Genomic DNA, 22,916 nt, shown 5'->3' with positions numbered 1-22,916 from the left:
TGTGAACGGCATTTACAATCCACGATAATTACCAAAAAAAGAGGTCGAAATATCCAAAATTAGCCCTTACTGTATGCAGTAGAAATTTATAATACTTTTATTTGTGAACGGCATTTACAATCCACGATAATTACCAAAAAAGAGGTCGAAATATCCAAAATTAGCCCTTACTGTATGCAGTAGAAATTTATAAAACTTTTATTTGTGAACGGCATTTACAATCCACGATAATTACCAAAAAAGAGGTCAAAATATCCAAAATTAGCCCTTACTGTATGCAGTAGAAATATTATGGTGGTAATTATTGCAAAATTGATCATATTAGCGTTATAAAACATCGCACATAGTATGTAAATTATTACTTGAAGCTAGAACCTTTTTTCTTTTCTTAAAATTTCAGTACATTTTTCTCATGAGCTAATTAATTCATTTAATAATTATACGAAGGAAAACGTTGATAGGTGTTCCATGTGTTATCACTGCATTTTATTAAAAGTTTCACAATAGTTTCCTCTGCAAGTTAAGTATGCAGAATAATATGACAATTAAGGGGAGATAAATCAGATAGCATTAATTCTGCTTAGCAAATGTAAATAATTTTACCGTACCCAATTAACAAAGTTTACTTCCGGTTTACTAATGGCTTCCCTAGCGACAGGTGCTCAGGTGTGATAAATAAATTTGAAAACTGAAGTAAAACGTTTTTTATGGGATAATTGAAAAATAATGTAAGTTAAATATTAAAATCTACATTTTTAACGGTACTTTTTAATTTCTAATTATTAACATATCACCAATAAGTTTTGGCTAGAACTGTTTTTGACAACATGAAAAATAACGTCGAGTTATGTATATAAATATACCTTATTGTCATACTAAATACGACTGTAGTAGCTCAAAATTCTTTACTGAAATATTGAAATTATTGTTATTTAATGTCAATAGAAAGAGTATATGTTGCCACTAACATTATCGTTATACATGGAGCTATAGGCTAAAGTGCTATAATCGGTATGTTGAAAATTAAACTTATTGAAACAAAAAAAGGATAATTATAATAAGTATGTAAACAATTTCAATTAATATTATTCAACTGCAACTAAACGCTCTTTTTTCGCCGTCTGGAGATGACAACGATTGATATTCTACTTTCTTAAGCCAACATCGTGATTCATCTCTAAACAATTGCTGTTTCTTGGTTAAAATCCTCGGTTAAAACATAAAATAACATATGCATTTTTAAGTTTCACACAATTTGGAAAAGTGCCGTACGACTAGACAATACAGTGTGTCTCGTCTAGCCGTACGTGACTCACATACGGCTAGAACTGTTGGCGAGCCGTGTGGGCCCGTACGGATAGCCACTTCCTTCTGAGATATGTTTGATCTGGGTCAGTATCTTGGTTCTATTTCCCAAATTTAAATAGCTCATTGCATAGTACAATTAATTGTGCATAGGCTGTTGTATCAAAGAATATACCTTTGAAATTTAATTTTGTTTTTGTTACAGTGAAACAATGACGAGTGCAGTGATAGAACCACGGGGAATCCCCACAATATTTGGGGAAGTTCTCGAGAAAAATGTCACTTTCTGTGTTGACACATCTGGCAGTATGTATAAGGGAATAGAAATGGTAAAAGAACACTTAAATGAAACGCTACTGAAGATGGGAAATTCAGGAAAACCATACATGTTCAACATTATTGAGTTCAATTCAGAAGTTACTCAGTGGTCAGACAAACTAGTTACATGCACGCCACAAACTGTTAGCGTTGCCAAGGAATGGATTAACAAACTTCAAGCTAAAACTGGTACAAACACTAAAGAGGCTTTACTAACAGCTCTTAATGACCCACTTTGTGATGCTGTTTATCTTGTTACTGATGGACTGCCTGACCATCACCCAGCTGACATTCTGGACCATGTTGCCAGTATCGGAGGCTATAGAGCTGTTCACTGTGTATATTTATCAACTGAAGAAACCACAGAATCAGCTGCTATTGAATTTCTTGAGGACTTAGCTATTGAATCTTATGGTTCATTTCATATTGTTGCTTTGACAACCCATGGATGTGTTGAAAGAATAACACCAATTTACAGAGCAGAGCATGCAGCTGAGAGAGTCATACGCACCATTAATGGAACTGTTCGACCAAATTTACAAAAATGTAGTGTTGCAACAACATTACAAGTTGACCCTGATGACAGTGTTTCCCTTGCACCTAGAGTTATGCACGGAAGATATCCCCCCTGTTATGGTCCACCTTTAGGTCCCTGGTGTGACTGGCTTAGCACCCCATATAGATATTACTACCCATATGCCTGGAGTAGATACAGGCCTGCAAGAGGTTGGTTAAAGTCCCAGGAGCAGATGATTGAGAGTATAGAAACATCAGGCCTCTCACCTGCTGCTGGTTCCCTGCTGATCAACAAAGCTGTCCTTGCAAGACGTTTAGATGATGGGTACTTCTATAAAGCTACTGTCAAAAGTCAGGTCAGTATTTTAATTATCTGTAAGGCTAATAAATGTGTCTTTGAATATCTATGCGGTTTAAACACTAAAAATATGTTAACAGTGTATGAGTTTGAAGATAATTCTTTGTATATCTTTTCAAATGCACATTTTGAATAATTTATCTTAATATTAGAATTTAAGATTTTCTCTTAAGATTTCTGAACAATAAAATGATACTTGTTCACTTTACAATACAGAGCAAATTTGATGAAAATGTAAGTCAATATATTGTATGTATATGTAAAAGTTTGTGTCAGATATTCTGGAAAAAAAAACTTATGATGCTAAATTTTCTCTACAGATTTCTTAATTACTACACCTAAAATGATATTATCTCATCTATATATTTATAAGTATAATCATTCATTTGATGTTGTCTAACATTTGTTTTGTTGTTGTTGTTTTTTTTCTCTTTGAATTCTGACATCATACTTTTGTGAAATGACATACTAGTGACCTCAATTCACTTTTTGCTGAATAACTCTGATTCTCTGTCTGTTAACTTTCATAGATTTCATTCAAATGTTTTCTTTTTCTTTCATTTCTAAATAATGTAGCTATTATCATTTATATATTGTTATTATTACTAATGATACTGATAATGCCATTCTATATCAGTGGAATCTTTAATAATCTTTTGATGACATATCATAATACAAAACCTGTTCAAGACAGCAGTATTATTGCTGTTGGGGTTTGGGTTTTTTTTAATCTAGTGCAAGTATTGCTTTAAGCTAGGCCCCCAGGCTCTAGAGTATTACCTAATACAACAATAACCATCAATTCTTAGTGCAAATTGAAAATTTAGACTTCATGTAAATGAAGACAAAGTTTCCTGTTTCTTAATACTAAATATACATTTATAAAATACAGGTTTGACTGTATGCATGATTTATTTTTTTAGTTAATCTTATATAACATTGCCCTTGTTATCTTGTGGTATGAAAATTATAATACACTTGTAGCCACTTATTAAATGTCTTGTATAATGTTTAATTCTCAGTATTAATCTCATAGACTTGGCCACAAATGGTAATAAAATATTTTTATACGATGATATTATTTTCCATGTATATAACACAAATTATTTCACTAATCCAGCAGCTACATATTATATATTGTTAAACATATGATGTTTATTCGATTATCCTAGGCAAAGCAGGATATAGAGGGTAATTGTATATTATAACATAAAATTTCTAAATTTTTAAAAATTATATTTAACTTACATATACATATTGGGGGTTGACTGTAAGACTGTTGTAAGTCCTTCTTTATTTCATATAAGTTACTGCAGTTTTGCTGTCAACCCTTCAGGCTTGATATATGAAACAGCATTGAGTTGCTTTATGCACTTTTCTAGGACTAGATTATGAAGCACTCTAAAAGTAACAACTCTAAGCTTTCTGTCTTTTAAATAATATAGAATCTACAGACAATATATTAAAATCACGCTGTTACAATGTACTGCTTTTTGAATATTTGTAATTTTTATATTATATATAAGCTTTTATTTTATTTTCCTTATTTTTGTATATGATGTAGATAAAATATAAGTGATTCTTTTTACCTTTTACATTTTAAATACATTTTTAGAACAGAAAATTTGATTTGTCCAGGTTATTTGAAAAAGTTTTTTTGTTTATACTTAAACCTGTAGAATACTTTAACTGGTAGTTTCAAGGAGTATATAAATTAACTTGTATTCTTAGAAATATATATCTAGATTACTAATGAAATGTTAATGACACAGAGTTGAACGACATCAACTGGTTTTCAAATGAAATATGAGTGAACTGCCATATCTGAGCTCTATATTAAACAACATGTAATTCAGTGACAGATTTTCTGATTTAAAGTATAACAAGTCAGTTGTTTCTTTACAGAAATGTTGATCAACTGGTATTTTTAATTATACATTATTAGTAGTATCTTAAATGAATGTAAATCATTGCATTTATTACATCTTATGAGATTGCGAAACTGTCTGCATTTTCTGATTTATTAATTTAGTTAGTTTTCTTGTCAAATTTAAAATTGACTGGATAAATGGAAAATTTACTGAAAATTGACTGCTTTTCTAGTTAATTGTAACTTAATTTGACTGGTTTTCTAGTTAATTGGAAATTTGACTGGTTTTCTACTTAAATGGAAATTTGACTGGTTTTCTAGTTACTAGGAAATTTACCTGTTTTACTTGTTAATTGTAAGATTGACTGGTTTTCTAAATACTACATTAAGGTAACACAGGCATTAGATATCAGACAATCAATGTCCATCATCAATGTTAGTTTTATTTAGACATCTTTCAAGAGTATTTACTCTCTCATTGATTATCTATGGTGATAAGTGGCAAGGTATTGATCACATGTTCTCAGATTTAAAGCTTAGTAACATTATATCCACTTGTCTTTGTAATTACCCACTGTCATCAAATATTCATGTGTCTTAAATACAGTGACATAGTTGCTATGTCAGAAAAAAAGCCATAGGTGTATTAACTAATTATATTTTGTTGTTATGGTAAATATTATATAATTGTTGCTAAGGAACTTCTGTTTATTTGTAACTGGTTCACACCGTGCATCATTTGACAATTTATTTGATGAAATAATATTTTGTATTGTACAGTACAATCATATTTAGAAAAATATCTCAAAAGTAAAATTGTAGATTATAACCAGATTTGTAAATAAAGAAATTTACTATAATCACTTTCATATCAAAGACTTGTGCCTTAGTATAATCATCATCTGCCAATTTGTCCAGCTTACACAGTTCATAATGTTGAAATTGTAGGGGATATGTTTATTCATTAATGAATACCCTGGACCAGGCCTGCATTGTATTTCTAGCCCATTCAACTGAGCATTCAATTTTAAAATATCTTAACTAATTTACCTTTTGTTACATTATTTTACTATAACAATTAGATACTTTGTGACAAGTAAAATTGTTTTTAAAAACATTTGATACACAATTAAATGCTTCAAATTTTAAAAGTTTTTCATTCTTATTGTGGAACCTTTGTGTTGACTACATCAAACAGTGTTATATATTTACAGACTTTTCAAGCAATGTTCTGATATTGACACTTGTATGTGTACACACTACTATTGTTTGTATTGTCAATTAATACAAGTATTGTGCTATCGAGCCTTTTCAAGTGGTGTTGAAACTGTAATACACAGCTAAAACCTGACCGACTGTTTAAACTTCTTATTCCTGATCATACTGTAGACTTTACTGTAGAGATATATTGATTTTATCTGGTCATTTTATCAAGTCAAGTGCGTTTTTTTTCTTATAAATTTACATCTAGAATTTATGATGTTTGCATGTTTGAAATATAAATACACTTTGGGTTCATATCTTATCTAGAAAACTTGAAAATTGTAGAGCTTTGATTTCAGTTTCTGTAATTTAAATCAAATTAAATGATGATAAATTTTTCTTTGAAGTCGTGAAATGTTGTAAAAGTCTTTTAGTTTTTTTATGCTTTCTAACTTGAATCAATTAATTTCCAATTCACAGCACTTTATTCACACAAAATACCATGTTATTTTGTTACAATGATTTATTAATTGCAAGTGTTTAATAAATTACAGCTAGATAATAAGATAACTTAAGTCTATCATATACAAATTTTTTAATTTTTTTTTTGTATTTTTCAAGGCCTTTTTATGAAAGAAAACATAAATTATGATAGTGAAGGATATTGAATTGGATTTCATTATTAGAACATTGCACCTTTGTATTACATACACCTGCATATAACATTAATCAAACCACTTACATTAAGTGGTTTTTACTTAAATGATAAATGATGGTAAAAAATAATTTCACCTGTAAATTTCATAGGTTTTAGTGTTTGAAATTATTCTTTGTCCAATAGAATTGCAGTATTTCAAATGAATCGGAACACATTTACTTTGGTAAAACAGCAACCTGTTAATCAGTCTAGTATATAGACTGTTAATAAAAATAATTTAAAACACTCAGCTGGTTAAAATTTATTAGTATGTATGTATCCATGGAAACTGACCAGACTCTTTTTGCATAGCTTGTCCATTAATCATTTATATCCGATTGTAACAAAGGTGAGACACAGAAACCAAAATACCAGGGCATCAGGACAAACGCAAAAAAGTCACCAAATATATAACAAATTCAATATCATAAGCATTTTATTCAGGTTTCTTTTTAAGAGAATTTAAAACAACCCAATTTCATCCACACTTATAGGGCAATCAGATTTATGCAACTTTAGATGCATAGGTCATGTAATGAAGTTAAATTTTTTGCATGCTAATTTTTTTAATGTTTTTTTTTTACTTTTAAGATTATATTTATCATTAATTCAGGTTTTATCAGACAAGTTTTTGGTTGGTTTTGGTCCATGTAAACATGGCAAGTTTACAGAAACAGCGTACCAGGACACTCATGTATTTGATATCATTGACTATGATGATGCAAGAAGACATACAATCTTGACAGGGGATAAGGTGTTAGCCCCCTGGGAGCCCGAGGGTGAGAGATATGGACCCGGAACTGTACTAGAAGGTCATGAGAAACGTCAAGCTGAAGGTAGGTGTTCAAATGTATACATTATATAGAAATTCATAGAAAGGACACAGTTATGATATTAAAGCAATTCACTATTAAAATATGATAAAACAATTTTAATATTTTAAAATCTTTCACAAACTTCACAAAACAGTTTTTTTTTTTTAATTTTGATTATTATTATTCTAACTTATTCCAGCCAAAGGTCACAATGATCATCTCAAAATGATTGTAATGTAGCCAATTTTGTTATTTGTAACCCTAATAAATACACACAGTTTATTACATAGAATAATATGTTAAAGGGACTCCACTGAGGTTTTTTAACATGACTGGACTGGAAATAATTTTTTGGGATTAATGTTGAGTTTGACGTAGGTTTAGATCAGTAACTATTATGAAAATTTCAGGTGATTTGTTCACTTCATTTTTCCCAGGATAATTATTATGCCCCCCTTCGAAGAAGAGAGGGTATATTGTTTTGCTAATGTCGGTCTGTCTGTCGGTCTGTCTGTCTGTCGGTCTGTCTGTCGGTCCGTCGGTCTGTCCGTCGGTAGACCACATGGTTTCCGCTGATTATCTTGAACAGTATTTATCACAAAGTCTTCATATTTCACATAGTGATTGGTCATCACTAGTAGATGACCCCTATTGATTTTGGGGTCACTAGATCAAAGGTCAAGGTCACAGGGGCCTTAAATGTCAAAAGGGTTTCCGTTGATTATCTTGAAAAGTATTCATCACAAAGTCTTCATATTTCACCTAGTTATTGGTCATAAGTAGTAGATGACCTCTATTGATTTAGGGGTCATTAGGTCAAAGATCAATGTCACATGGGCCTTAAATGTCAAAATGGTTTCCGTTGATTTTTCCATAATTGAACACTTCCATGTACCCATTTTTGGCAAGTTTCTGTAATAAAATTACCAATTATGTGAGTCAATGGTTAGAAAGGGGGGTATATGTGTCGTTCGACATTCTTGTTCTAATTGTGACAAATGGCCAAAAATTAAAAAGCATTGCAAGTCAAATAGGCTAAGAATATATTTTCAATTTATTTCTGAGTACATGTATTTTCCTTAGTTATCTTCTGTATATCTTATTGTTTTATGTGCCCCAGCTCATATATGTAAGAAATTTATGATTTAAGGCTTTGGACCTCAGTTGAGTTCCTTTAATATTCACAAAGAAAGATGTTGGCAAATGCAGTAATGATTTTGATGAAAATAAAGTAGTATGCAATAATGGACATATCTATTACTTTTTGGCATAAAATCCATTCCTTTTTTGCATAAAATCTGTTACTTTTTGGCCAAAAAATCATAACTTTTATGATTAAGTTCTGTGTTTTTAACTAGACTATAGTATTCTGTGGTAGTTTCCATCATCTATTAGTTGATATTTATTTGAAAATTTGCTTTATGCAATGTGATGGGCATAATCATGTTTATTATATTGCTTTAGGGATTTTATTTGTCTTTATTATAGTTGAAAAAGAAACTGTCATAGGTAAAATATGGCGCAAGAAAATATACTTGTTGATTTTTTGATTTTTTTTTGCTACAAAATAGGTAATGGTAAACAGGGCAGTAAAAATGTAATGTTGTGTAAATTAGCTTCTGTACATTGGGGGAGAATCAAATTTGTGTTGATTTTTGTCATTCTTTTACAATCATGTTTTTCATATAAAATTTAGTTTGTTTTTATTATTTTTGATTTTTTTTAGATTTTTATGCTTTATAAAAGGATAATTACAAACAGTTTCCATCAAACACATAAATACAGTAAACATATTTTGAATGGCATACTATACCAAATAAAAGTTTAGATTTTAGTGATATATTCTTGGAAACTTTGGTTCTGAATTGCTTGTTAGTTATCTACTCCTGTCACTCAGCTAATATTTTATTGTATGGATGAAAATATGTCACCAAACATTGCTTATTATTTATTGTGTTTATCAATATTTTATTGGATTTATTTGGCTGTGTATGTTTTATATATAGTTTGTGAATGCATTGTAAATCATATCTTCAGGAAGGGGGGGGGGGGGGGCTACACAGCTCTGGTATATTCATTTTAATGAACATGACAAACAAGATTTAGTATATTATAGTGTTTACTTGATCCTTTCCTTGTATGATAAGGAAAGAAATAAAATACCTCATTTTATTGTATAATGTTTATTTTTTATATTTATTTTTTTTATTACTCTGAATGTTTCATTATTGATACCACTATATACATGTATTGTATATTATATTTAGATATTTATTTCACCATTTTTACAGCCAGATACAACATTGCAATAAGATGTGGTAAACTCATTTTCTCATTATATATAAGGCTTAAGATGGCCAGTTTCATGTTGTTGTGTGTTTCCTTAGTTACCATAGCAACCAGAGTTTTTGTTCAATTTTTTAGATTACCATAGCAACCAGAGTTTTTGTTCAAAATTTTAAGCTATGGACCTATGGATAATAATGCATTAATAATAAAACACCTTCCATATACATAATTGCTTCATATAACTGTAGACAGTAAACACTTTGACATAGTTGCTATGGCAACTTCAAAAGTTAAATAGGTATTACAAAAATAATGTCAATTGATTTTGGCAAAATCTCTGGTTTTTGATATAATCATTCAAATCCCAGTTAAACATGTAATGTTTTATTGTATCAGTCTTTTAGTTTAATTATGTAGTAATGGTCACAGTTTTCAGTGCAGTCTCACGTTAATTGTGTCTTTTGTTTGAGGTCAAGGTTATGTCATTTAAGATTGTACATTACAGTGTAGCCGATAATAAAGATTCAGTAGTCTGTTCTTAACAAAAATTTAAATTGAGTTTTTACTAAAAAAATGTTCACATGTTCATAATAAATTTATAGCCGTTTCTGTAAGATTTTTAGCCTTGACCTTAGTGCATAATTGATAGAATAAATGTTTACATATTAATGAATGTATAACAAGGTTTACATTTTGGTTATCCAAATATAACATGTGGTTCAGTGTTTAATTACTTTAACAGTCTATTCATAAAGAAGTATGGGAAAATGATATATACCCCTTAGTTACAAATACTCTAGGTTTCTTAAATTGGCAGTCATGCCAACATAGAGTCAGGCCGATGTTCAAACTTAAGACTCAGCACTGTTCAAAATATATTGCTCAATTCTAGGTTAATGGCAGACATGGCATTTATTTTGTCAAAGGGGATAGAGCCAGAACGCAGATGTTCAATATTTTTCAAGCTCCCCGTCTTTTTCCGAATAAAAATTGCCAGTTTTAAAAAATTTTCTCTGTTTTTAATTTACAAATTTAATTCAAGTGAGGTGCAATGATGATTTACCCCAAAATGTAATCAAAAAGAAAACTGTTTTATTTATTATCTGAAATAGTCCATTTTCTATTTATCAAGTAATTTAAGGTCTATTTTTGATCATTCAATTTTGTATGTGCTCTATATACTTATGGTCTTTCGATTCTTACTGTAAATCAAACTAATATCTAAAAGAAAACATTGACCAAATTGACCCTATGTGAAATCTGATTGTATAATTATATATTTTAATTGGGCTTTTCAATTTAGTTTAAAAAAATATTTTTATTTCAATATAGCCAGAGATTTACATTTATATTGTTACATAATAAGGTTACACATTTCATATGCACATGAAACTGGCCAGGGCTTGTTACAAATTTTATTTAGCAAATCAGAGCATTTTCATTTTAACACAGATTTTCATTTTTGCTTTCTGAACCCCTCTAGTTTCTAACTGTAGAAGGTAGAATAGATATGGACACATATTTTTGTTGGCTTCATTGGCTAATTAATATAAAAAAATGTTTGCATGTAATATATTAGCCAGATGGGTCTTCAAGGTCGGAGAGTATTTCTCTTAATGGAAACCTTTCATTGGTTAGGTCTGTGATTGAGTTTAGAATGAAATATAAGATATCTTTCATTGGCTGTTTTGCTTTAGCCAATCAAAAAGTCAGTCCAATCTTGAGCATATGATTGGTTAACTCAAAGTTCAAATCAACCAATGAAAGGGTAGGGTTTTGTTTATAGTGCTGTCTTCAAATGTGATTGGCTGGATTCTCTTGACTCTATCTGTATGGCTGGTCATCTTGAAAAAGAAAATAACAGAAGCTATAAATCTACCTTTATACTATTACTAATACGTTTGTTCTTGGGTACATTTTATGTCTTTAGCTGAATGGTAAAGAAATAAAAAATGTTAGTTGTGACACCAAACAGGGGTTCCATTTGTTTACTGACAACTATGTGTTTACAATGTTTTAATATGGTCTAGGTCATAATATAACATTTATTTAAAGACAAGGAACTACCAACAGTTGAACTTGATAAGCTGTCTATGTTGGTGTCCAATTGATAATTGATAGATTCATAAGTATTCTGTTGAAATCATATATTAATGCTGTTACAACAAAACACATTACGTCATGTTCAAAACCCTTTCACAATTATCAACATGAACAAAATGGTGTCATGTGCACCTGATCGGACAAAGACATGATGCCACACAAATCTCAAGTTATTGTTGCTAAAAAATGTTCCGTTATATTATGTTCCAGATATGGTTAAACTGTAAGGATGGCATTATGTAAAATATCATTTTACTTGACCTTCTGGAACTTAAAGTGATTAACTTTTGCCATCAGTTTTAAGAGCCGGGGATCTTGTGTAAACTTTTGTGCAATCTGACAAGGCTCTAAATATGATGGCTAACCCAACCTTAATTTTCATCATGTAATCCCCAAAATTGATCATGGACAGTTTCAAAAATGGAAGCTGGACAAGTTTATTTCGAAATACAGCAGACGGAGGGTTAAGACTACCACATTTTCATTTCAACTTTGAGTTTTGACATGCCAAGTAATCAATAACCAGTTGTCATAGTTATATACATGTATACTCCTATGAATGATAGAATGCAAAGTAAGGCCGGGGTTAAAAATTGCCTGCCCTTGAGGGAAATTTTTTTTATATTAAATAAAATTAAATCTTCTTTTAAAAAAACCCAAAGAGCTAGAGTTTAGATACTAAGCATGAAATATCTTCTAAGTGAGTGTCTACCAAGTTTGTTCAAATAAAAGCCCTGGGGTCAAAATTGTCCCCACCCAGGGGGAAGGTCCTTGTTTTTCACTATATGTGTATGGTAAAAACTTTAAAAAATCTTCTTTTAAAAACCCCAAAGAGCTAGAGCATAGATATTTATCATGTCTATCTTCATCTTTTAATGGGTGTTTTACAAGTTTGTTCAAATAAAAGTCCTTGGGTTAAAATTGGCCCCGCCCTTTGGGACTATAAAAAGGTGAGCGATTTCAGGGCCATTATGGCCCTCTTGTTTAATTATGTCTGGTCTGGAACTGTTAACATTGTGAGTATAATAAAAGCGTGTCAGAAAAATATTTAATTATGTTCTAAGACAACAAGGTTATAAGGATATGACCCCGTATAACTTATTTTGATTTTTTTATATGCTTAGAAAGATTTTAATAAATTTTCTTACAAAAAGAGCTTTACAAGTTTGCTGTTACTGAAAAATGACTTGAATATCTTAAATGGACTTGTCTAGCTTCTATATATGGGACTGTCCATTATCAAATTTGGGGATTAAGATGAAAAATTTACAAGTTGCATCTAACAGCATGGATGGCTTATGGCTCTATGCTGGCAGCATTTAGGGCTAATTAGATTGGTTTCATGTAGGTCAAGGCTGTATATAATTTTTTTGTTATATTAGTAGAATTATTACACAGTATCATAACAGAAATCAGCCTATATTTTCTGAGGGTTTTATATTATAAAATATTCAACAAGATCTTGAGATAATCTTGTCAGCAAGTACTTGAAAGATATAGGCTCTGATAAACATGGTTGCTAAAATAGAAATGTTTAATAGTAGGCGGAAAAAAAGTTCCTCTAGTATTCATACACCATTAATAGAAAAAAGTTCTTTTTTATTATCAGTAATACAAAATAGATTGATATGTATTCTCCTTTTTATTTTATTTATTTATTTATTTTTTTTTGATATTTCTTGATTAAGCAAAATCATAATTAATCGTATTCCTACACCTTGTATATAGTCCTGTATTTTCTATTCATGATATAAGCATATCAAACTGAAAGACGTAAATCTACATGGCAGTTTTTGTTTGTTCAATTGGAAATATGACAGATCGGAATGATTAAAACTATTGTAAACAAAGATCTCAGTCAACTTAACACAAAATACAAATAGTGATTTAAGAATTCATAGCTAGGCACAGTTTAAGTTGTGCAGGTTTTTTTCAACATTTTACTGTATAATTAGATTTTATATATCTTTTATATTTGAAAATTACAGTAAAGTAAACTTAATTTCTTTGTACAAATAAAGATTTAAGTTTTTATACAGAGTCTAAAATATTGACATTATACTTTTCACACCCTATATTACCTGATAAAGGTAATGAAATATATACCAAATCGCCACCTATAATAATTCCTGTATTCATTTCTCTATTTCTTTATATTTTCCTATGAAATAAGATTTATAATTCTAGATTTCCTCCAATTTATTAATTGATTGAAAATTGCATGGCACCATTTGAAAGAAATTTAACCCTTAATTAGCCTGGAACCAAAAGTGACCACTGACCAGCCCTTGCTAACCAGTTTAAAGCCAGGCCCAGTCTGCATGTCCGTATAGTCTGATCAGGTTCTATACTTTGGATGCTTTAATTTTGTATCCCTTAAACTTCAAATAGACTGTTCCACTTTCAAAACAGGGCAAATCCATTATAAAAATACAGCAAGTGAAAGGTTAATACTGTATCACATCCATATAAAGAAAATTGACTAGTTATTGAATTATATGGCACGTTATTTTTCTACTTTTCTCAACTAAATGGTATTACGTCCAAAATAAGAAAAAGTCCTTGTCTTATTTTTTAACAGATTCTAATTGATAATTTCATTGTTTTTTTTTTCTTGTAAGTTATTCACTTTTTGAATTATTCTTTTTTAATCAATACATTTTACCTATAGGTGATGCCGTACAGGAGGTAAAGTTTAATACTTCTTCCGTTGTTTTAAATAAAAATTGTTTAATTAAACAGTTTGCAAAAAGATTGTTAAAGTTGCTTATCCCAGTTTTAAAAACGAGAAATTTTGTTTTATTACAGGTCCAGAGGATAAGTCAATCACAGTTAGTTTTACTAATGGGAAGGTTGAAAAGGTAAAGATAGACACAGCAATTTGGATACCAAAGGAGGTTTATGAGAGGTTGGCACTAGAGCTTAAGATGCCCAAAGATGCTAGAATGGCCCTGTCATCTGAGGAAAGTTATCCTGAACAGTCCTTTGAAGGTATTTGGGAGCATCTTTGTATAGCAAATATTGAATTGATCATGTTGTAATTCTAAAAGATTGACATAGCATGCTGGTTGTACTATCTTTCCATATTGCTCTTAAGAATTTTTTTTACTATAGTCACTTTACTATAGTCTGGTTCATTCTTTAAATATTATAATTTTATGAATAATTTTGTAACATTATTTATACATGTCTAATATAGAGTGCATTTTGTATAATAATTACTAAGTGAATCTTATTTCTCAGAGAAAGTTATCAGATAGAAATAAACTTTGTTTCCCAGGTTATCCAACGTCTGGTCCTGAAGCAACGCCTCAAGAATACGAGCTTGCTGATCCGATGTTCTTTGATTACGATCCGATGGTAGTTGAGAGACGAGGGCCATGGCGATACCCATTTCATCCACCATATCCTCTTGTCATGAAATCTGGGTCAGAATGTAGAAGGTCAAGGTCACAAACAAGAGAGACAGCTGAAGAAACACTAGAAAATATTGTACCAGGTATTGAAATTTATTTACTTCTCAATGTTTCATTGCGATTGTGATGTTATAGCTTATATTTTATGCATTCTTTATATTATACGTAACCTTTGACAGTTCTGAAACCTTTTTCATCTAGGTTTATTTTTGTTAACCTTAACTCGATGGCAATCTATTTGTGCACCAAATATTTACAGTATGACAGGGCAGACTTTGTTCATATTGATCTTCAAATTTTTTCATTTTGTGAAACTCGTAACTAATTCTTAAGTGAGGAATGTCTTTTTTGTATTAACTTTTGAAGAAAATTAAGCTTTTCTTAATGAAATTTTTTATTTCATCGTTCAGGTACAGATTTGACCCAGAAGGAGTTAGATGAACGTATTACCTCTCAACTCATGGAGCATAAGCTTTTGCTAGATGAGCGGGAAACTGAACACGGTACAAAGAAACAGACTGTGGAACTAACTAAAGAACAGCCAAAACCTGTGATTAAAACTGAAACTAGGAGATATGAAGAATCACGGAGGTCGGAGGTTATGGAGGGTGAGGAGGACAGAGAGTTACAGGAGAGGCTGGCAATGAGGAGACGAGAGTTGGAGGAGGAATGGAGGCTTGAACAGGAAGTTATACACAGACAGCTGGAGAGAGAACGTCTGCTGAAACGAGAAAAACAGGAGGAAAATACACTTAGAAAATCTGTCAGCTTTCAAGATGAAAAAGTTAGAGAAGATTTAAAAGTAAGCATTTTTATCAGCTCAATTATGTCAGTGATGACTGTTGTAGCACTTATAGATTTTGTTAATAGTTTGCTTACATCTTCATCACTCATTAACCACTGAATGTATCCCAATGTTTGCATGCAAATTCTACATTTAAGATAAAATAGAGAAAATAAGATTTCCTAAAGAACATCCAAAATGGCAGAATTGAAAATAAGTGAGTCAGCCTTCATGGACAGTGCTGGAAAGTGCAAGCTACTGTCCATGCCTCCTAGCACTTGCTTGAGCAGAATTCAACTTTTAACATGAAACAGTCTAAATTTTGAATTTTTGAAAAATCCACAGATGTGTTCATACAGCTATCGTCATATGTTTAAAGGGTCACAAAACCCATTTCTCTAATATTGATTTTAATGAATTATTTCCCTGTATATATTTAACTACTGTATATCTGCATGACCCATACTTTAACAAGCACATGCACTGAGAGATACTAGTAGTTGAGCTTGCTATTTCTCTGACAGTTCTTCTTTATTTTCATATTTATCATTATCAATACAGAAGGGTTAAGTATTTTGGTAAATGTTATTGTTATTATAATGACCATTAAAATTGGGTCTTGCAATAAAAGGAAATCATGTTAAAGACTCCATACATTTAATGTGATCATGTCAGTGTTATCTTTTAAGATACATAGATCAATCTTTATGTGTAATTAATGATTTGAGACTTTAGTTATGTATATTTTATTCACCATTTACTGTATTTATATTTACAGTTAGAGGAGATAGAAACTGCCACTATGACTGAGGACAGTGGTTTTAAATCTGCTAGCCTAACAACGTCCCGCTCTGAAGATTTAGGTAAGATCTTGATTCCTTACCACCTTCAATTTTTGTAATATTTTTATTTTCTGAATATGGAACATTCCATTAAGTTATTCCCTGTCAGAATCCTAAAAGGTCGAATGTGCTGACAAAATTTTAAAATCACCACTTTTGCTTAAAGAATTAAGATCAATTTATCAATAAGTAAGGTGGCTGACTTAGTATTATCTTGGGCCTTACAGTTTTCACCTGAGATTTGATTATTTTGAGCTAGTAGCTTAGGCTTACAGAATATTGTTGCCTGAAATAATGCATAAAGGGACATCTGAGGTTTACCTCCACTAGTAAAACTCACAGTAGATTTGACTTTTACTGTACATTTTTTCATGAAACTTAAAGCTGACTAAGAAGTTTAAGATTATAGTAAAATCTAATTATTGTTTTAGCTAGGTATACAGTAGGTACTCCTGCTGGTAGTTACCAAGTTTCCGTTTTTTGAATCCTTCGCAAAGTGTGACATAGGGTAGTTTGTTGCTAAGCAATCACCATGTGTAATTTGTTTCTATAGATACATACTTCAGTGACCCTGAAGATACTTCTAAATCACTGCGTGAGCGAGGGGTCAACACAGATTCTAGTCTACTGTATAAATCACGAAGTAAACTGGTCAGTCGTCGACCACCGTGGAAGAATTATTGGAGAGCTGATCCGGCATTGCCTATAACAAACAGTTCACATGGTCCATTCAGAGAAACTGCCCTACAAGCACCACTAGAGGCCAGAAATACAAACCCTTCACCTTATATATGTAAGTTATGTCTTGTCCGGATAATATTTTACACAAGTACTTGTTACACTGTTATAATATACCATTTTACTTTACCTAACACATTTTTACGATGTTAAGTAAATTCCATTAATGTCAATCTTTTAATATTTGTTTAAAACAAATTGGTTTCAAAGCTTTGTATAGTTCCAGAGAGAAAATACATATATTTTGAGTCACAATTGATAAAAAAGATTTTTTTATGATTAATTTTGTGTTATTCAGGTGAATGGACAAGCCCTGTATACAAGTTTGTTGATCCCATGGCAAAGGGTAACTACACAGACTCGGTGGAGAAGTTAATGAGGGTACCGTCAGCCCCGCTAACAAGTAATAACAAGGCTATACCACGCCCAATACCACATAGACCAATGTCGGCTGATACTAAAGAACAAATGAGGAAAGATTTCAAGTAGGCTTTTATTTTGATATTTTATGTGCATATTTACGAGTATAATATTATTGATGATATAACTCAGTTATAATAAATGGTAAAGATTTGTTTTACTGAAATCCACCTCTGGTTATAAATTATAATGAATTAAGTTTAGATTCAATGGTAAATTATGTTTGTTTCTTCTTGCAAAACTAGTAAACATCTCACTACCATCCCTTATATTAATTGATCAAATTTTAGATTCTTTAATCCTTTTTGTTATTTGTTTGTTGTTTTTATTGGAAACTACATGAATAATATAACTGTGGAATAATTTTTTAAATGTTTTGATATTAAATTAAATTGATATCAAAACAATAGTGTTATTATAGAAGCATCTAGATCTAGAATGAGAAGGTCATGCTAGGGTAGGATCCAATTTGTAGTAAAATTCAGGAGAATAAAAACATTCAATATATCAAGATACTTGTGTTATAACCCTTTCATTATATACCTTGCTGAATTTAAACTATAATTATATTCAAACATAACATAATTTGTATAATGCCAGCAACATCATTCTAGATCACAATTGAGTGAAATACATGTACAGTTTTTTTTCTGTTATGTGATGCATGCATTAAATACAAATGTATAGAAAAAATATAAACAAGTTTATAATAAAATTTGTTCTCAAACCATGTATATATTGTTACAGACGCAGGAGGGAGGAGCAAAGAGAGAAGGCGTGGCAAATGAGGATGAATAATTATGATCACATGAATCAATTAATGCAAGACCAACATAAAGATAGAGTGATGGTAAGTCATCTTTAACAGTCAGAAGAAACTTTAAATAAACCAGGAATTCTTCAGTATCAGCATGCATATAATCTATATAAAGTTCATGCCAAAACTGTTAGAGTCCTTGTGAAACAAAAATTTTTGGGCTTAAAAATGAAAAATGATAATGTTTAAAAAGTATTCCCGGATGCAATAATTATGAATCACATGATCATTAATGCAAACCAACATAAAGAAGAGTTATGGTAATCATAGTAAATAATACCGGAATTCTTAAAGCATAGCATGTTTATCTTAATATAGAATTGAAAATGAAAAATTGTTAGTTTTGGTGAGATACCACAAATTTTGAAACTGTTAAAATGAAATTATTAATTATGTTAAAAAGTAATTTTTGTCATTAAACATTTAATAAAAATCTTTATGAATTTTTTCTATAAAATTACAAGTCCTTATTTTTGGAACTGGTTTTATGAGAACTGTAAAGATAATTTGAAGAATTTGATATTCATTATGATAGGCCCAGATACAGAGAGAAAAAGATCGTCAGGTAAAAGAGCAGCGACAGATTGAGATATCTAGAGAACAGAAGAAGTATGTCAGTAAGGAAACTGCGGGAAAAGATTGAAGCGAGTCAAAAGAGAGAAATAGACAAGGAACAACAGAGAATTGCAGCGATGCAGAGGAGACGAGAACATCGTGAAGATATACAGCGAAAAAGCGAGAAAAAAAGGATCCGAAGACTCAACGCAGAGCTGGTCTGGTCCCTACTTCGAAAATTTTACATGAGCGTAATTTTAAAAAGCGATGGAAAAACAGTATTGCAATTGTTCAGAATGAAATTGAAGCTATATTAGTAAACTGCTGCAAAAATTATTGTTTCAATTTTGAAAAAAAGAGTACTTCAAAAAAGCCTGTATAACAGAAAAATGAATCTTCCTTAACTAATTCTGTCTTATTGGGACCATTGGCGTGGACTGTATCCTTTACCTCACCTTTGCCAATTATGGTAGCTAAGGTTGCATGTACAAAATAATACCTGAATGTTAAAAACCCTACTTAAAATAGCAGCATGTATTGATCTGGAACATTTAATTCTAATTACGTACAATATTCACAATGTTAAATAACAGAGACAGTCTATGTTAAAACTCTTTTTAGAATGAGATTATGGAAACAATATAATATTTAACTGTTAATACATTTTATAAAAAAAATATTTTTTCGCAAAGATATAACTTTATATGCTTTAAATACTTGAAGTTCTGCATAAGCCTAGGTGCTACAGTGCACGTGATGGACAGTAACTCCATGCATATACCACTTCTGTCTATGGACATAATCTTACAACTTTTTTAAAAAAACTTTGAAAAGCAACCTTTCTATTTAAGGTCTCTATTTTGTATTTGTTTTTATTATTTGTCTATATAGGAGGTTAAAGCTCAGAGGTCACAGGAGCGTTGGGACAACGTCACACGTCGTCTAGACCAGGAAGATGCTGAAAACGCCCGTCGTAACATACAACATCATAACGCAAAGCTCAATCGTATACAACATTTTCAAAAACTAGAGGAAGAGGGTCAGCAAAGGAAAGATGTTCGTATAGGAGTGACAGATAGACACCTGTCAATGTTTCAGTCCGTCCCATTGTGTTAATTGGTTGTTTAATTAATTGACTGAAAGATCTGTTTATAATTGATATTCTTTTACATGTAGATTAATGCTTATTTATTTTCTATGAATTTTAAATGTGAGTTTATTATTATTTTAAGTAAAAATGTTATTTTATTATGAATATAATTTTTGTTATGAACATTTTATAGTTTTGAGGATGAAGATTACATTTTTTTTTTCAATTCATTAAATCACGAAGTTTGTTTTAAAACAAAAAAAGTCTCAACTTATTCAGTGTGCCTTGACTTTAATTGTGAACTATTTTAAGCAATATTTCATTGGAGATAGGAAGATCATAGCTCAAAACATTGGAAAAACTAAAATCATTATTCTGATAGATGGACGTTTGTGTTTTTTGTAGAAGTATGTACATGGTGTAAAGTGTTAGAAATGCATGACTAGTGCAGAATTAGGATTTATACAAATTTTGAAGGAGTAAATGCAATAGTGATTTATCAGTTTAGATTTATTTTATTGCGTTCACTTCTCCATAATCAATAGGGTAATGGGTTTTACAAGTAGCTTCGGTTTTGTTACAGCTTTTGAATACTGTGCTATGTTTAGTCAGACTTAGTTAGCTATAATTTTATAATAATATTTTGTCATCTGACTTTATTCTCCTAAAAGTTTTAATATTTTAAAACTATATTTTTTACATTCAAATTGAAACAATAGTTTTAGCTCAGCATGAATTGTTTGTAACTGCATATATAGATAAATAATGTTTATTTATATACCAATTTACACTGTGTAAATAGCTTGAATAATCCCAAGGTGAGAGAAATATAAGGCAGTTGTGCTCAGAGATAATTATTCAGTATATATCTTTTATTTAATGAATTTCAAATTGACAACAGTATTGATATTTTAGTAGGAAATTCAACACAAATTGTTGAAAAGTTCTGAAAATGTAGTACTCTACAAGATACTGTAATATAAATGTCAATGTATTGTTTCAGTCAGGGACGTTCAAATAGACTGACCCTGTTTCAGTTTATAAATTTTACTGCTGGAAAAAAAAATCAAAATATTATATTTTTATATAATCCTAAATGCCTCAAATTAATACAAGCTTATATGCTATAATTGCTTTTTTAAAAATGCTCAATTCTGCTTAGAATTCTTGTATTTCAGAAATTCTCTTAAAGTTGAAGGATTTATCCAAACCTCACATAAGAAATACTGGAATTCTTGAGTGGTTTTATTAGGTGGTGTTTTGCTTTGCTGTAGTGAATTGTCTAGTCGTAGTTTATGCTTTATTGTAGTTTTGCTGATCATGTTATTTATCTTTCTTTAATACTGTATAATATTTAACATCAATCCTCATTGGACTGTCATGATGTTTATATTATCTATATTAACCTGGCTTCAGCAAATTTATGATTTAATTCTATATTTTAATCAAAGAAGGCAATTTTGCAGTGTTATAAATTTATTATAAAGAACTTTCACAGGTTATATATTTATACATGTATATCAACAGTTGTTTGCTATATAACCATTACCTAGTAGCTTCGGTTATATAGGCTTACAGCCATTTATATTGGGTCATATAACTTAATGAAAATCTTAATTATAACCAATCAAATTTCATAGTATCTGATCATGTTTTACAATTTAATGTACATAAATGAAAATAGACTATTAAATTGGCCTGTTTAATTTCAATATATCATGGTACATTTTGATATATCATGGTTTACATTTTGATATATCATGGTTTATATTTTGATATATCATGGTTTATATTTTGATATATCATGGTTTACATTTTGATATATCATGGTTTATATTTTGATATATCATGGTTTATATTTTGATATATCATGGTTTATATTTTGATATATCATATCATGGGTTCTTATCATCATATATATCTTATATACCATGTAAAAAACTGGAAATCTATCTGAAGCTGCAAACTGGCCGTCTGCTTGAATTAAGATAGCATGGGCATTAAATACCTGATCAAGATATGTTGATTCAGAACATGATTTCCGTGTGTTTCAGAATATTTTTTTTCATTCTTTAATAAATAGTAGAGAATAGTAAAAAAGAGAATGAATTTTAAAATTCACTTGTAATTATGTTTGCTTGCACTAGTGATATACCGGTATACAAAATATAGCACTTAAGAGCAATTCCTTGATTTTCATACATTGTATGTTTAGATATAAGGGTTAAAATTGCTATGTAAACATATTATATATATATGTTTCATGCACATGTTGTTGTTTTTGTTGTTGGTTTCTACTGACATATAACTTGACACATTGTATGGACTTTACTACACACTTATCTATGACCAATTCTGTTGATTATTGTGAGGGTCAAATGTTAAAGTTTTAATAGACCTGACCATTTTAATTTTACTGTGTGCAGATCTAATTTTTGCAAGTCAGCAACATTTCTTTCCAATTGTTGAAGTGAATTATGGCAAATCATTTAATAAATGAACACTATATTTTTTTTATCTCCATTTGGTAACAGAAATATTAGCACCTGTTGAACCATGTTACATCTTTTATCATTTAAACTATTCAAAACCTCATTTGTAACGTTACATGTTCTTTTGTATTATCATACATAATAGCACATTTCTGTTGTTTTTTTATGTTGTTTGACAAATAATGCTTTTAATTTAGAAGGCACTGCCAAAATATTTTGTTTGCTTGGTTCTTTATAGGCAAAATTATCTTGAAATCTTTTCGCTAATTCTCACTATTTTAAAGAGTT

At 30.3% G+C, this 22,916-nt stretch overlaps 1 protein-coding gene across 1 annotated transcript; it reads left to right on the top strand.

Moving 5' to 3' along the window:
• The first annotated feature begins 607 nt into the window (after positions 1–607).
• LOC132751004 (uncharacterized) lies at positions 608–21,813 on the top strand. Its single transcript, XM_060741101.1, is given in 13 exon segments — positions 608–728; positions 1,511–2,495; positions 6,881–7,103; positions 14,283–14,465; positions 14,755–14,973; positions 15,301–15,692; positions 16,453–16,537; positions 17,070–17,309; positions 17,553–17,739; positions 18,422–18,524; positions 19,027–19,116; positions 19,118–19,264; positions 19,938–21,813. Coding segments are annotated over 12 exon segments (3,072 nt in total). The 5' UTR covers positions 608–728; positions 1,511–1,517; the 3' UTR covers positions 20,163–21,813.
• Positions 21,814–22,916: the final 1,103 nt, after the last annotated feature.

The sequence above is a fragment of the Ruditapes philippinarum genome, unplaced genomic scaffold (genome assembly GCF_026571515.1).
Source record: "Ruditapes philippinarum isolate M1 unplaced genomic scaffold, ASM2657151v2 ctg3346_1_1_1_1, whole genome shotgun sequence".
In the NCBI taxonomy this organism is placed as follows: domain Eukaryota; kingdom Metazoa; phylum Mollusca; class Bivalvia; order Venerida; family Veneridae; genus Ruditapes; species Ruditapes philippinarum.
This window is presented reverse-complemented; position numbering and strand designations above follow the sequence as displayed.